The 17327-nt window shown below is 36.8% G+C and overlaps 1 protein-coding gene across 2 annotated transcripts in view; it reads left to right on the top strand.

Annotated features, from left to right (window-relative positions):
• ADAMTS3 (ADAM metallopeptidase with thrombospondin type 1 motif 3) overlaps positions 1-2369 on the top strand; it is a 284605-nt gene extending 282236 nt beyond the window's left edge. For both annotated transcript variants that reach the window (XM_012464418.3, XM_064367847.1), the window contains one exon: positions 475-2369. In XM_012464418.3, the coding sequence (XP_012319841.2) occupies positions 475-1043 (569 nt within the window). In that variant the 3' untranslated portion in view covers positions 1044-2369. The remainder of the gene's footprint in view (positions 1-474) is intronic.
• The last annotated feature ends 14958 nt before the right edge of the window (positions 2370-17327 follow it).

Genomic DNA, 17327 nt, shown 5'->3' with positions numbered 1-17327 from the left:
AGAATACCTTTTTAAGGTTTGTTTTGTTTTTACAAGTGTTTAGTACTTGTTGATTTCACATTTTAAACAATGTAGGGAGCACCCTCTGAGAAAGTCAGAAATACCATAAAATAAAAATACAGATGCCTCCGTGCATCCTAAAAATCTGAACACAAGGTTAAATAAATTCTCTTTACCCATTGTAAAGTCAGGTATATGTTCCTACTTGGAGAAAAAAACACCCTCTGTGGTCTGAAGACTTCTAGTGGAAATATTAAAGTGATGATCATCAGAAGGACTTTGTAGATAAAGAGCTACTTATTTTAGTGAATTCATTCTAATGTTCGTATTTTTAATGCAAAGGCTCATGTGGATCACTCCCGTTGGTGTCAGATTGCACTTAAATCTTTTTACATTCATAAAAATTTTTTAAATGTTCCCTCCTTTTTAATGTTTATATTCATGTATTAGTTTATTTTCTTTTGATTTTTGCAGATGAGCCATGTTTGGGAGACAAGTCCATATTCTGTCAGATGGAGGTGCTGGCACGATACTGCTCCATACCAGGTTATAACAAGTTATGTTGTGAGTCCTGTAGCAAGCGCAGTAGCACCCTGCCACCACCATACCTTCTAGAAGCTGCTGAAACTCATGATGATGCCATCTCTAACCCTAGTGACCTCCCTAGATCTCTAGTGATGCCTACATCTTTGGTTCCTTACCATTCAGAGACTCCTGCAGAGAAGAAATCTTTGAGTAGCATTTCTTCAGTGGGAGCTCCAAATGCATATGCTGCTTTCAGGTCAAACAGTAAACCTGATGGTGCTAATTTACCCCAGAGGAGTGCTCAGCAGGCAGGAAATAAGACTGTGAGACTGGTCTCCATATCATCCTCCCCACCCACCAAGAGGGGCCACCTCAATTCGTCATCACAAATGGCTGCTGCTTCCTTCCTTGCAGCCAGTGATTCAATAGGTGCTTCTTCTCAGGCAAGAACCTCAAAGAAAGATGGAAAGATTATTGACAGTGGACGTCCGACAAGATCATCCACCTTAGGAAGATGAGAAAGTGAACCAAAAAGGTTAGAAACTAGAGGAAAACCTGGACAACCTCCCTCTCCCCATGGTGCATATGCTTGTTTAAAGTGGAAATCTCTATAGATCGTCAGCCCATTTTATCTGTAAGTAAGTGGAAGAACAGAAAGTGCTGGCTCACTTTCTAGTTGCTTTCATCCTCCTTTTGTTCTACATTGACTCATTTACCAGAATTTATTGGAAGAAAGCACCAAAGATTATTACAGAAGAAAAATATGTTGCTAAGTTTGTGTTGGTCACTCTCTGAAGCAGAAAAGGGACTGGAACCAATTGTGCATATCAGCTGACTTTAAAGTTTTAGAAAAATTACAGTAAAAATAAAAGAGATCCAATGGTTTACACTTTAACAAGAAATTCTGGATATGAAGCAAAGAATTCTTAGACTTGTATTCCTATTTATCTATATTAGAAATATTGTATGAGCAAATTTGAAGCTGTTGTGTAAATACTGTATATTGCAGAAATCAGTATTATTTTAAGAGAGGTGTTCTCAAATGATTGTTTACTATATTACATTTCTGGATGTTCTAGGTGCCTGTCATTGAGTATTGCCTTGTTTGACATTCCATAGGTTGATTTTCAAAGCAGAATATTACAAAAGATAAAAGTTAGAATTACTTACAGCTACTGACAATATAAAGGGTTTTGATGAATCAACAATGTGATATGTAAATTATAGAAAAAGAAAAAAACAAAAGCTATAGATATACAGATCTCAGTTTACCTATTGCCTTCTATACTTATAATTTAAAGGAGTGGTGTTTTAGGACACTTGTGGTCACAGGGATCAAGGAATAGTAAATGAACCTATGTGAGACAAAACTGAAATCTTCTTACCAGGACCTCAGTAGGCACCGTTGAGGTGTCCTTTGTTTGTGTGTGAGTGTTTTGTTTTGTTTTTTAATTTTCCCATTGTTGACAGATACAAACAGTTATACTCAATGTACTGTAATAATCACAAAGAAACAAGTTTTGGGATAACTTATTTGTATGTTGGTAGCTGAGAAAAGTATCATCAGTCTAGAATTGCCATTTGAGTATAGTAGAGGTGTGGGGCTTTGAAGACACGTTCAAGAATGCATTTGTTGATGGTTAAGATATTTATTTTCCAGTGGTTCATGTTCAAATGTTCACAACCACAATGCATCTGACTGCAATATTGTGCTAATAATTTATGTCAATGGTCACCTTACTCACAGCAAAGCCAGAAATGCTCTCTCCAGGGAGTAGATGTAAAGTACTTGTACATAGAATTCAGAACTGAAGATATTTATTAAAAGTTGATTTTTTTCTTGATAGTATTTTTATGTACTAAATATTTACACTAATATCAATTACATATTTTGGTAAACTAGAGAGACATAATTAGAGATGCATGCTTTGTTCTGTGCATAGAGAAGACCGTTAAGCAAACGACTGCAGCCAACTCAAAAGCTAAAACTGAACAAATTTGATGTTATGCAAAGATCTTGCATTTTTAGTAGTTGATATTATGTTGATGACTTGTTCCCCTTCAAGGAAACATTAAATTGTATGGACTCAGCTAACTGTTCAATGAAATTGTGAATTAGAAACATTTTTAAACATTTTTGAAAGAGAGAAATGCTTTATGAATTACACATAAATGAGAGGAGATAGATAAGTGTTATCAGCATAATAATTTTGAGGTCAGTACCTGAGCTGTCTAAAAAGATATTATGCAAACTAAAATGTAGATATATTAACCTCTCAAAGGATAGAATGTGCAAGAACTTTTGCATTTTAATCATTGTAAACTAACAGCTTAACCTATTGACTCTATACCTCTAAAGAATTGCTGCTACTTGGTGCAAGAATTTTGAAAGTCAAATTAGGCAAAATCCAGATAGTAAAACAATCCCTGAGCCTTAAGTCTCTTTTATTTAATTCCCATAGAATAAAATCTCTCTAGTTTACTTGTGTGTGCATACATCTCAACCACAGGGGAAGGTAAAGATGGTCACACAAACGATTTCCAAAAAGATGTACATATTCATTATACTTCTGACCTTTGAGCTTTCTTTTCTACTAAGCTAAAAATTCCTTTTTATCAAAGTGTACACTACTGATGCTGTTCGTTGTATTGGGAGCACGTAGCAATAAAAATATTAATAAAATATAGATCTGGCTCTATCTAGATTTTATCATTAGATGCATCATGGGGTAACAAAAACGTGTTATTTCCTCCTACACAGTGAAATATCATCGAATGTATTTGCTACTTGTACTTGCTTGAAAGACTCTAGTGACTGTCTCCTTTTTTCACATCAGGGTATATTACAATATTTTTTAAAAGAATAAAACATTATTAAAAAATAAAAAAATAAAAAATAAAAACAAAAATAGGCTGCAGGAGGTGGCTTTTCGTTAAATCTGTCTCAGAACTATGAAGAAGATGAGGAAAAATGGCAATCATGCTGAACGAAATGGGGAGCTTCTGTTTTTAAAATCTGCAACCTCTGAGTGATTTGTAAATAAAAGCGTTCCATCAATGTTGAATCTTCATTACCTGAGAATTGGCAGGAACACATTACTCAAGACTCAGGAGTTTGGGGAGAAAGAAGCCAACACAGGGGAAGGCCTTTTGCTATGTCACAGGGAGATACTATAGTGAAGTATTTCCAGTTTGAACTGCAGAGGCAGACAGACTCAGGGTTGTCTTCAAACCTGAATGGCCTAGGGTAACCTCAGTAAGTTTTCGCTTCCTCATCTGTCAGTGGGAGGTGAAACTGTCGTACATTATTGTGTGATTGCTATGAGAAATGAGATGATAGTAATAAAGCTGTTAGCATATGGCCTAATATATGATAGCTAACAGTAAATATTAAGTATTTATATTAATTTATTGTCCTTGTCCTCATCATGATCATCTTCATTATATAACTGAATCACAGCATTCCTCTAGGTCCACAGCTAGTTTAAATTATGGTCACTATGTCTTATTAATGGTGGTAAACAACAGAGATCCAGAAATTTAAAGACAAACAATTTAGCTTTAAAAATGGGTAGGATGAACTTAGAAATGATTTCCAATCACTGATTTTGAAGAATTTTCACTAATTATGTCCATTTTCCCCCCTTTGCAAGCAATACATAATAAAACTAAGGTAACTAACATTAATTATGTATATCTGAAAAGGTGATCAATGGTGCAATAATGTATAATGTCCCAAACTATTAGCAAATAAAATGTGTTTCTCATATATTTACATTAATAGACCTTGTAGAAATAATTAAACAACAAAAATCATTATGCATATCTTGCATTTTCTTCATGAAGAAGCTACTTAAGGGATATAAAAGAAAAAAGTCAATTGAAAAGTGATGAAAAGATGAATAAACCAAAGAAGATACCACTTGTTGAAGAAGTATTAAATAAAGAAAAAAGGACTGTTAAAACTGCTTAAATGGCCAGATGCAGTGGCTCACGCCTATAATCCCAGCACTTTGGGAGGCTGAGAAGAGCAGATCACCAAGTTCAAGACCAGCCTGGCCAACACGGTGAAACCCTGTCTCTACAAAAATTTAAAAATTAGCAGGACATTATGGCAGGTGCCTGTGTTCCCAGCTACTCAGGAAGCTGAGGTGGGAGAATCGCTTGAACCCAGGAGGTGAAGGTAACAGTGAGCTGAGATCCTGACATTGCATTCCAGCCTGTGTGACAGAGCAAAACTCCATCTCAAAAATAAACAAAACTGCTTGAAATGCAGTAAAATATAGAAACCACCTTAGAGTGCACAGATATTATTTCAACACATCAACTAATATTAGAAATATTCACTTTGGGCCCAGATACATTGAGATAGTTCATATATAGCTAGAGACAAAAATTTTTAAATTCACTACAATACTGCCTACTAATCACTACAATACTGCCTGCTAAAAAAAAAAGCAGAATAAAATAAATTTGGTATAAAAATATAAATTCTAAAAGAAAACAAGGTGCTATAAGTTCTACAAAATTGTCATTAAGTTTACCTAAAAATTAGAATTACTTTTTCAACTCTCTTCTTCCCTGGTAAATTGGCAGGTGCCTAAATGTTGATCGTCTACTTTGTGGCAACAAACTAATGTTACTGCATTAAAACTGTTGCTTGGAAAGGCTGTTTTTCAGCCAATTCATAGTCTCAAGGAAACTGCTGATTTGCTTTCAACCACTGGATTGTTAACAATTAACCTGGGACTGAGTAGTGTTGTTTTTGTTCATTTGTTTAATCTACCTAAAACCCCAAATTAGTCTGTCACAGAAGAAAACTATTATTCACAGCTCAGTGTTATGCACATATCACCAAACTTACTATCTTGTCCAGTTGAAACCTAAATAACAAAGCTTTTCTACAATCTGCTATTGAATAAACAAATGGTACAAAAATTACAAATACATTTACACAAAGAACAGCTCTTTCAGATGAGACATTTGGAGACTTATACAAGAAGACGCTTCATCAGTAGTTCAAGGTAAAAACAAACTTCTCGTAGTAGAAGATACAGAACCAGCAGGTCTGCTTTCTATTCCTATAATAAAATGACAATCTTTCTAAACTTTTCAAGAAGTTATGATACTCTGGTTAAGAGCGTAAGCACTAAAATCAGACTGCTGGTTTACCTCCTGGTTTTAAAGTTAACTAATGGTGACTTGGAGGAGTTAATGTGACTAAGCCTCATTTGTTTTATATGCAAAATGAGGATAACAGTACATACGTCATAAAGCTGTTTGAGCAAAAAAAAAAAAAAAAAATTGAGAATCCTGGAAAAACAAACACAGTACCTCATGATCTAGACATTAAGTGTTCGGTAGAAGTTTGCCATTGTTATTTTCTCCAGAGTATTTATTTCTAAACATTTTGTCTTTTGATGGATAATCAACAAACTTCAAAAGATTCAATTTGAATATTTTAAGTCAAGGTAATGATTTCCACAAAGTCCCTTCTGCCCAAAAGTATCCCATGTGCCCAAAAGAATGTGGAACACAAGAATAGAAGCAGAGAGTTATATGAACTATGTATATAATGCAACAGGTTTTTCATAATAGGCATAACCTGGCAAATGACTCCAAAGATTAAGACAACTGTTTTTTCTATGGTGGCATCATGTAGTACAAGATGTTATCCTCAGACTTGCTGCAACCAAGTCAATCCTCTTCTCTTGATGACAGACTTTCTCTGGGACCTAGAGAAGGGACTCTGGGTCTTATACGCCAAGGGAAGAAGGGCTTATATATACCCTTTAATTGTAATTGAATGATATACATTTTGTCCCTGGACAAAGAAAATCTATTTCTTCTGTATTCTTCATTAGTACCTAGAACTGTGCCCTGCCCATTGTACAAACTTTGTAACTATAATTCTTACTACATTCTGTAAAAACTCTGCTGCTAAAAACAGATTTCTTGGAGTTATGATTGTGATATCCCTTCTGTTTTCAGGCTTTTTCTGTCTTTCTTAACTTATTTGACAGGAGAAGGATCTAGCTAGTGTTGACCCAGAAAAGATCTTTAGATATTATTTAGCCTAGCACTCTTCCTTTTGCAGGAATAGGGTTAGGACCAAAAGATGATATATCCAAAATCTAATTTGTGAATTTGGATACCACTGGAATTAGAAGTGAGATTAGTATTCCAACTTTCAGTTCATTTTTTCTCCCATATCCAGGATGCATCTATTCTGTAAAAATAAGAGACTCCGATGAAAGGGAAGTCAGTTATCCCAAGATCAGCAAGTATCTGTGTGATCATCCTAAACAAGAGAGCCGAAGTGTGCGTATTGACAGAGAAAATGTGAAGGTCCATGAGTGAAGTACTTTGCACTTACAAATGAACCTACTGCAACCACCATATTACCCAAGAATGTATGCAGCTATATGCTAGGGACAACTTCATTTGTATATATTGGCAACTGGGATGAGTTACATTTCTCTAGCCTTTTCAGAAGACCTGTCCAAAATAATGGACTGTATTAAATAATATTCTGGTTTTGGTTGGAGGCGGGTGTGGCAACCCTTACTTTTATATCTCAGATGTCACGTGGTATGTGGAGATAGCAACACAGCCTCTAGTGGAATGCTTCAGTGAATTTCCACAACGTTGCTAACATGGAGCTCCAGGTGTCAGAAGCAGCAGCCACACTGATTCCATCTGCTTTTGCTCTGGATTTCCATGCCCATTAGAAATGCTCTTGAATGATGTGAGTGATCTGGACAAACAGTTTCTTTAGCCATATAACCAGGTCTATTATTTTCTTCCTTTCCTATTTGTCCTCCTGTCTTGAATCTTTAGTGTTTTCTTACACAGATTTATTAAACGTACAAGCAGGCACAGGTCTGCCTCATCATACAAGGAAGGATCAAACTTTTGCTCGACTCTGCTTCTGCTTCATGACCCACTTTCTGATCTCCTTTCTTCACCACAAACTTCTCAAGGCACTGACTAACTTTCTCTGCCTCTTCTCTTTCCCACCCTTACCAGCATTCACTCTGGGGCCCACTGCAGCCTGTATTCTGCCCCAAGCACACAACAGAAGCAGCACTCTCAAAAGTCATTCCTAACTGCTCCTTCTCATTCAGAAAATTCATGGATTCAACAAAATTTTATTGTGTGCTGATTGTGTGCCAGGCAGCATTCTGCATGCTTAGAATACGGTAGTGAGAAAATAATGAAAATTCCTGCTATCCTCTTCGAGCATACATTGTAGTGGAGGAAATGCAGCAAACAATCATCATGCTTGGCTTTGTTACAAGTATGTTAAAAAGTGATCAGGAAAAGCATACTGCAGTGCTAAGTAGAATAGTGGTAGAAATGCTTTAGAGAGTGAAAACGGGAAAACCTTGAAGTAAGAAAATTCTCTCTACAATCTCTGGGGAAGAACATTCCAGCAGAAAAGGAGCATCCAGTGCAAGGGTCCTAAAGTGGAGTATGTCTGACAAGTGCAAGGAACAGCAGCAAGGACAGTGAAGTGGACATGAGCGTTTGATGGGGTGAATAAGAGAACACAAAAGAGAAGCAAGAGGTGAGAAATCACACAGAAGCTTGTGGCCTTTATTTGTCCCAGATTCTCTCCAGCATCACATGGCCTTGGTGAAAAGAACCCAGGATTTGGTCTCATGCAACTTGGGTTTAAATCCTGCCCTGCATTCATGAACTGTAGGACTTTTCTCTTTAGTACGTAGTTTCCTCATCTACAAAGTTGAATGAAAGTATGATCTGACAGACTTCTAGCGTGAATCAAATGAGCTCATGCACCTAAAAATGTATTTTTAAGGATACTATTACAATTGTTTTTATTTTAAATAAATATTTTTGTATTATAGATTTTGCCATTGTACAGTATTATGTAATTTATATGTCAGATGGGACTTTGTAGGACATCCAAGGAAACGCTCTCTGACCCCTCATTCTCAGTCCCATTGGCTGGCTCCTCCATCTTTCACGATCTCTTATAAAGTTAATTCTGAATCTCCATGTGTAAGCCTTCACATCTATACCAAACCACAAACACATGTCTGCTGAACATCTTACCTCTGCCATCACAACTGTACTTCAGCATTTCTAAAAACCAAGTGATTACCACCCTTCCAAGAAACCTAGTTCTTGGTCCTGTGTTCTGTGTTCCTCATTAAACTCAGCCTTGCCAAGAACCAACCGTACTTTTTCACTATCATCCTTCTCTTTGTCTTTTACTCTGTGTATATAATCAGCTCCCTTGCCCTTGTCCTGTTTATTTCACTTCTAAAATGTCTCTTGCATCTCTGTTCCCTCTTTTTTGTCCCTGTTGTCTCTGCCTAGTTCACATTAGGCTTTGTCTGGAACTATCATAATTGCCTTCTAATTGTCTCTCTTTCTTTGGGGTCTTACTCACAAATCTAATCCTAGATATTTCTGTTTTTTCATCCTTGTTGTCCCACATCCTCTTAAGCCCCTATAAAATGAATTCCTTTCTCCTCTCCTATCCTTGTGAATTTGGTTTTAGAGAAAAGAAAGGACAATTTCTCTATCTTTGTATGCCCAGAGTCTTGCACTCTTAGTAGATATTTGTTGAATAAGCAAACAAGTAATTTCTTACCCATTCATCACAATAGACTCAGCTTTCTTTCATCTCCTGTTGTTTTCACTTACTTCTCCACGTGGTGCTTTCTTCTTCTTATAAGAAGAAAGTAGATTTGCCTGGCCAAGGACAACTAGCTTGTAAACTCCCATTGAGGTTATTTCCAAGAGGCAAACTATTAATAAAATAGTTAAGAAACCTAGTTCTCATATTACACGGAAGCTTACAACCTTTATTTTGATCACATTATTAGACTTCTTAAACTACTAGATGAAAAAGAAAAAAATCTATACTGCTATAGTCACTTACACATGGCTAGAGTCAGGGTGATTGAAAGAGAAACAATCTAAAGTTTATATTGTAGCCTGGCAGAAATTTCTGAATGCAGTGAGAAAGTGTAGTGATCTTATCTAGTCTCCTGTCTTTAAATACTCTCTATTGGCTGAAAACTCCCAAATGTATTTCTCTAGCCCATATGTTCCCCTGAATTCCAGACTCATATTTATAACTACTTACTTGACATTTCTACTTGAATGACTAGTAGAAATTTAGCCTAAGACATCCAAATTTGGACTCCTGTTTTTTCCACTCTACTGGCCTGGTCCTCAACCTGGTTCATCCAGAATTTTCATTTCTTCCAGCATCTCAGAATCAAACCATGGAGTTACCCATGAATCTTTGTGTTAGTTTTCCATTGTTGCTGTAACAAATCACCATAAACTTTGTGGCTGAAACAATACAAGTGTTATCTCACAGTTCTGTAGGTCTGACACAGGTCCTACTGGGCTAAAATTAAAGTGTCAGCAAGGCTGCATTCTCTTCTGGAGGCTCCAGTGGAGAATTCATTTCTTTGTCTTTTCTGGGTTCTAGCAGGTTCCCATATTCCTTGGCTTGTGTCCCCTTCTTGTTTTGGCACAATTTCTACTTGAATCATCTGACTAAATATCAATGCACTGTATCTCTTCTTAACTACACAGGTACCTAAAGAAAAGATTTATGCGTTCACACACATCACCCCTATATAACATACATCCTTTAAAGGCAGAGACATTTAATAGAAGAAATGGCACACATATTTGTCATCATGTACAGGGAAACAATTAGACACCCAACTTTGGCATTCATGGAATGAATCATGATTGTGAATTGTATGACTGAACTGAAGCTGATGTTTCTAGTAGAGCCTCTCCGAAGAACAGTCTAAAGCCATGGCCATTGGCTTTTCCATTTGAATCAGGAATTAACAGTTATAATGTAAAACATTTACCTTTCCAAGTCAGATATGCCATATGAATATTCTTAATTGAAAAGGAAAATAAAAACCTTCCGAGGTACTCTTATAGTTAGCTTAGCACTTTGTTATTCAAAAATATTCTCATTAAATTTAACGTAGGCATTCCTTAGAGTTTATTCCTTCATTATTTCATGAATATATTCTGAGCTTTAAGAATATATTGGATAATTTATAATCCTATGAAAAGATTTCAAAGTTTGTAATAATATTCTAAGCTTGGCAAATTATTAAAACTAAATATAGATTAACTTTTAACACTATAGGTATTAAAAAGCCTTTTTGAAATTCATGATTACAGGCCAGGTGTGGTGGTTCATGCCTGTAATTCTGACACTTTGGGAGGTCAAGGCAGGTGGATCACTTGAGGCCAGGAGTTTGAGATCAGCCTGGCTAACATGGTGAAACCCCATCTGTACTAAAAAATAGAAAAATTAGCCAGGCATGGTGGCATGCACCTTCAGTCCCAGCTACTCAGGTGGCTGAGGCACAAGAATTGCTCGAACCTGGGAGCGGGGGATTGTAGTGAGCTGAGATCCTGCCAGTGTACTGTAGCCTGAGTGACAGAGCAAAACTCTGTCTCAAAATAAATGGGAAGGGAAGGGAAGGGGAAGGGGAAGGGGAAGGGGAAGGGGAAGGGGAGGGGGAGGGGGAGAGGGAAGGGGAGGGGGAGGGGGAGGGGGAAGGGGGAAAGGGAAAGGGAAAGGGAAAGGGAGATTCACAGTTAAGTTACTCAAAATCCATAAGTAGCTGATCATAGCTATAATGAGCAATAATCTCTGAAAAAAGCTTTAGAAAACCTGAGACATGTCTATAAATATTTATTTATGTTTTTGCTTTCTTCACCCTGGGTTCTCTCTGCTACCTACCTATTTCCTATTAAGCTGTTTAAAATCCTAAAGTAGCACTTGAAGTACTCCATGGTTCAGAAGACAGTGACGGTGAATTACAGGTCCAAGAATACAGGCATTTCCAGAGTGAACTCTACTGCATTTTCACACACCTCAAGGCCAAATATCTTCTAGCTATTATACTACATTTAAAAATCTAGGATTTATCCCCCAGGAATGTATGCTTGACATACTCATCATCCAAAGTGTACTACACAGAACACCTGCACGCTCAACCTCATCTGTGTGGTTTCTCTCCACCTTCTCATCTGTCTGACACCTGGCTCTCCACTGAAAACACTGCTTCTCCCATGTCTCTCAGGTGGGTGCTGGTTACTATCTTCAACATGGCTTTGCATCACAGGGCCTAGAAGTAGATCAGGTCCTAATATCAATCAGGTCCTAGAAGGACCTCATTGCTGCTGCCAGGTTATTTTAGCCTCCTCTACTATAAAACATCTGCTGTTAATATATACTCCTCTTGCTTCAGTCATCTTTGTACTTCTCCCAACTGCCCTCTCAACACACTACTATCAATTCTTGGAGAATGACTCATCATTGCTGTCTCCATTGGTACTGCTATAATTCTTTGTGGTGTTAATATCCTCACTGACAATTCTTCCCACATCTTAGTCTCTCCATTTTCAGAGCTCCCTACTTCAGTGATCTCACCCTGCGTCTTACTTCAGGCCATGGTCTCTAAGAAGTGGTCCTTTTCCCTGCCTATTTTCTAGCTTCTATTGCTGGTGGTCACCAGCAATCCTTGGCATTCCTTGCTTGCAGATGCATCACTCTAATGTATGCCTGTTTTGACATAGCATTCGCCTGTGTGTTTCTCTGTCTGTGTCTCTGTTTCTCTTCTTATAAAGACAACAATCATTGGATTAGAGCCTACCCTAATACAATATGACCTCATTTTAACTAATTATGTCTGCAAAGACCCTATTTCCAAATAAAGTCAAATTCTTAGGTTCCAGTTGAATTCTTAGAGGACACTATAAAAACTAGTGCACCAACAAATTCTTCTTCTCTTCTAGTGTCCTTGAGAAATGGTTCCTTCTTCTACTGGTGATCTAGATTATACCTACTCCCATGTTCTCCAGGGTTCTCTTTTCTTTTTCTCTTGAATCATTAGCCTTTCTTTCTTATCTCTACTATTATCATAGAAATACCTTTCAGTGTCTTTCATACTAAAGATTTACCTGATCCCACATTCTCAGCAACTTTGTCTGCTCGTCACTTTATTTTTCTGCTCATCACTTCATTGCTCTTTATAGACAAACCTCTCAGAAGAATTGCCCACACATGTTGTCTTCATTTCCCCATTGCTCGTCTCTCTTCTTGACTATAGTTGTTTCCACCCCAATCCTCTTCTTAAATTGATCAGGCCAAAAAGGTCCCCAGTGACCTCCTGTATTAGTCAGCATTTTTCAGAGAAATAGATTCAGTATAAGAAATTGGCTTGCACAATGATGGAAGCTGGCAAGTCCAACTGCAGGGTGGTCTGGCAGGCTGGAGATCCAATGCTATACTTTCACATCAACAGCAGTTTGCTATAGAGCCAGGATGGATGAGCCAATGTTGTAGATGAAGGCCAAAGGCAGTCTTCTGGAGAATTCTCTCCTGCTTGAGGGAAGCTGGTCTTTTTGATCTATTCAGACCTTCAACTGAATGAAAGAAGCCCATTCACACTATGAAAGGAAATCTGCTTACCTCAAAGTCCACCAATTTATTCTCATCCAAAAATACTCTCACAGAAATACCCAGAACAATGTTTGAGCAAATATCTAGACACCCCCTGGCCTAGCCACATCAACACATAAAATTAACCATCATGCTGCCATATTGTCTAATCTAATGAATATTTAGCTGCCCTCGCATTCTGCATTATGGCGGCAGCATTTTAACACAGCTCATTACTATCTGAACTATTTCTCTCTTGTTCCTTATGAAACTGCCCTCCAAGTTCTCTTCTGAAAATATCAGTTGCTCTTTCTTGTTTTCATTTGCTGATTCCTCCTCTTCTGCCCAACATAAAATGTTGTTGTTCTTCAGGCCTACATTCTTGGGTGTGTTACTGTCTCCTGTTATATTCTCCTTGGTAAACTTCTTTTCTATGTCTTCAGGGATTCTCTAGAGGCAGGATGTCAGCTTCATTTTTATCTCAATTCAGATCATTCCTCTGAGATTCACGCTCACCCATCTACAGCTGCCTATCTAACATCTCCACTTGGATATCTTAGAAGAACCTCAAACTGAACATGCAAGTAGGACTTAATTGCTTCCAAACCTGTCCTCACCAATCAACCTCCTGCTTTCTTCCATAGAAATGGTAACACTTCTACCCAGTTACTTAAGTCAGAAAACTTAGATGTTAAATCAAATTCTTTCCTTCATTCTCATCTTCATACCATATCTATGATATCAGAAAAGCAAAATCGCAGATGTAGCTGTTTAGTTCTACATCCACCACCACAGCTTTGTTTATGTGGCCATCAGCTTTCACTTGAACTATGAGTTGCACCATTTCTAGTCTTGATTGTATTTAACCCATAACAAAGTAATTGTTTTAAGATGTTCTCCATCACATTAATGGCATTCCACTGTATTAAGAATAAAATTCAAACTCATTACTCTAGCTCTATAACCTGACTCCTGGCTATTTAGTCCACCTAGTTTTATTCCACTTCCTCACTTTCGGTACTTTAGCTACAGTGGTCTTTCATTTCCTAAGGTGCAATGTCTTCCCACCATCTCTTTCTTCGTGTATCCTCTTATTACAGCTTAATTTTTTTTTTTTTTTTTGCATTTCCTCCACTTGTTATGAAAAATGCAAAGGAGAGAAAAATCTGTTTTGAGCAGATTTTAAAGTTATTTTAAAAGATTTTAAACAAAAGAAGGAAGTCACAAAGTAATGGAAGGACAGAAGAAGAAAGAGAAAGTACTACCAGGTAAATGCAAGAACAGGTAAATGCAAGACATGTTGGAAGGAAAAAGGTAGCAATTTATAGACATTGCAAGTAGCCCCATATGCCTTGAAGTTAGTGCTTGTGGATATAGTGAGTCCTTTTGGGTCCATTTCTCCCAGGCCCAGTTTTTCAGGAAGCATGTGACACTACCTCTGAATATGACAGGGCAGAATTCTACTTGGGCATAGATGAAATACTGAGATGTTACCACATTCTTTCAGATCTGGAAGTGAATCTGGTTTGCATTTTAAGTCACCTCAGGGATCCTGGAAAGTTTCAGCTAATAAATATAAACTTTAAATTGAATTTACCTGTAGATGGTAAACTTGATTCTATTATACAAAAGCCTCTCCTATATATTAGATGAATCCCAAGAGCCCATTTTTTATAATATGTCAAGCCTGTTCCTTAGCAAACTATTTTCTTGTTAAGTTTATGTCACTTAACTTTATTCGTAGCTTAAAGTGCCTTTTGCTTTCTAAAACATACGTTCCATGCTCAAAGTAAAACCTACCAACAAGTAAGCAAATAGTCTTAGTTCTAACGTAAAAACTAAATGAAACTTCCCACACCTAGTGAACACGCTAAAAACCAAGTTACATGTTCTCTTTTTATTGGGGTAGGTTAAGACTTATTGATGCAAAGAGCTGTTAAAGGTAGGGTTCTATTGTAATTCACACGAGTTTACATAGTTTTTCTCTATTTTCTATTAAGAGACACTCCCCATACCAGTGTCGCAAAATTTATGAATTTGATCACATTTTTAGAGGTTTTCTACAAGCTGTTCAATTTGAATTCTTGAGTTAGTGACTGATGTTCGTGTTTCGAATCCCTTTTTTTCCATTTCAGTATTCTGGCTGATGCTACATAGCCTCTTCCTATATTATTGTTCTCACCCTATTTCACCAACTCCTGTGCCCAATATCCATTCACTGGCTTGGTTCTCTGTTTTTTTTTCCAAGCAGGTTAATCCATAGAATGCTGTAATTTTTTTTTTAATTTTTAAGGTATATAGTAGGTGTATATAATAATGGGATACATGAGATATTTTGATACAGGCATACAATGGATATTATTCACATCAGGGTAAATGGGGGTATTCATCACCTCAAACATTCATCCTTTTTTTGTGTTACAAACAATCCACTTACACTCTTTTAGGTATTTTTAAATGTACAATAAATTATTGTTGACTTTAGTCTCCCTGTTGTGCTATGAAATACTAGATCCCATTCATTCTAACTATATTTTGTACCCATGAATCATCCCAACCAGAATAGGACATTGATAACCTATCAAAGTCTTAACAGAAAAGATAAAAGTATAATAAACCCAAATGTATCACACTTAAAAAACTAGTTGCCATACTGATGACGTGTAGTTATTAACAAATGGATTCCTGAATCAAACTGCTTGGAATCAAATCCTAACACCGATTTTCTCACCTACAAAATGAAGGTAACAACTGTGCCCACTTCATAGCACTGCATGAAGATAAACCAGATAATACATTTTAAAAATTTTAGCATCATATCAGTGATTGGGTAGACATCAAATTTAGGCATTTTATTTGTCGTTATTTTACTATTATATTTTCATTCCCTGGCTGATTTTCTTTTTCTTATATTTTAGTTATTTCAAATCTAGTTTATATTTGCTTACTTATGCCAAATATAAAATCATAAAGAGACATAAGTTAGAAAATAATAAACTATCCTTTTTTTAAAAAAGAATAATGTATAAAAGTTACACTGTATAAGAAGTCTGTCCTTATGTTAAGTGACATAAACTTAACATGAAAATATGCTAAGGAACAGGCTTGGCACATTTAAAAAAATGGGTTAAGCATATTTGTGAAAACTGGGAACTAATTTTGTTTTTCCCATTTTGATAAAAAATAATTAGTAGACCGGGCACAGTGGCTCACGCCTGTAATCCCAGCACTTTGGAAGGCCGAGGCAGGTGGATCACGAGGTCAAGAGATCGAGACCATCCTCATCAACGTGGTGAAACCTCGTCTCTACTAAAAATACAAAAAATTAGCTGGGCATGGTGGAAAATTTACACGCGCCTGTAATCCCAGCTACTCAGGAGGCTGAGGCAGGAGAATTGCTTGAACCCAGGAGGCGGAGGTTGCGGTGAGCCGAGATCGCACCATTGCACTCCAGCCTGGGTAACAAGAGTGAAACTCCATCTCAAAAAAATAAAATAATAATAATAAAAACTAATTAGTAAAGATGTTTCTAATGGCTATAAGGCAAATAGTAGACTTTTATATCTATTTTATAGGGATTGGGGGCAATGGATACTAGTGAGCTCCTGACACCACTAAGGCAAAGCTATATGATGAGTCTTACGGCAACTAAGATGGTCAAAAGGAGGACCCATGGCAGGGAGGGAGCATTGCAGCCTTCTCAGTGTGCAAACACATACCCATGTGAGCAAATGCAATTCTCATGCTCTGCACACTGGAATTGTTCTGATCCACATATTTGATGAATAGTGGAAGAATTCAAAATTCCTCATTAAGAACAATCTCATTGATAAGTATGTATAAACAGAAGAGACATAAAACAGAGCTGTTAAATTTAGAAGACAGTAGTGAAGAAAAAAGAGTGTAGCCAGTAGTACTTCTATTATATTGACTTCCTTCAGCCAACTACTGTCTTCCTTTAGTTTTTGTTCATACTTTACATGTAGCTCAGAGACTCAGAAAAGCATCCACATTTCAATATGTAGAAGAAAAATTGATAAAACTATATAAGGCAAAGATAACTCTAATAATAACTATAGGGCTGGAAATCTAGTATCTGATGCTAGACAAATTGTAGAAATTTATTTTGGCAACATAGGCAAATACTATTAGAACAGAATAATCAGAAACCTAGAATATTAGTCCAGCTGTGTCTGTTACAAAAGTTGACAGAAATAAGAGACAACAATTATTTTTATCAGTGATAACATTGCAATGATGTAGGGATATAGAGTCCATGAATGATGCTTAGAATGCCACATCTGTTAAAGCTAATTTATTTCTTAGCTTAGCC

Source organism: Aotus nancymaae, unplaced genomic scaffold (assembly GCF_030222135.1).
Source record: "Aotus nancymaae isolate 86718 unplaced genomic scaffold, 86718_ANA_hifiasm-v0.15.2.pri h1tg000006l, whole genome shotgun sequence".
Classification (NCBI taxonomy): Eukaryota; Metazoa; Chordata; class Mammalia; order Primates; family Aotidae; genus Aotus; species Aotus nancymaae.
Note: the sequence above shows the minus strand (reverse complement) of the source record. Positions and strands in the feature narration are given on the sequence as shown.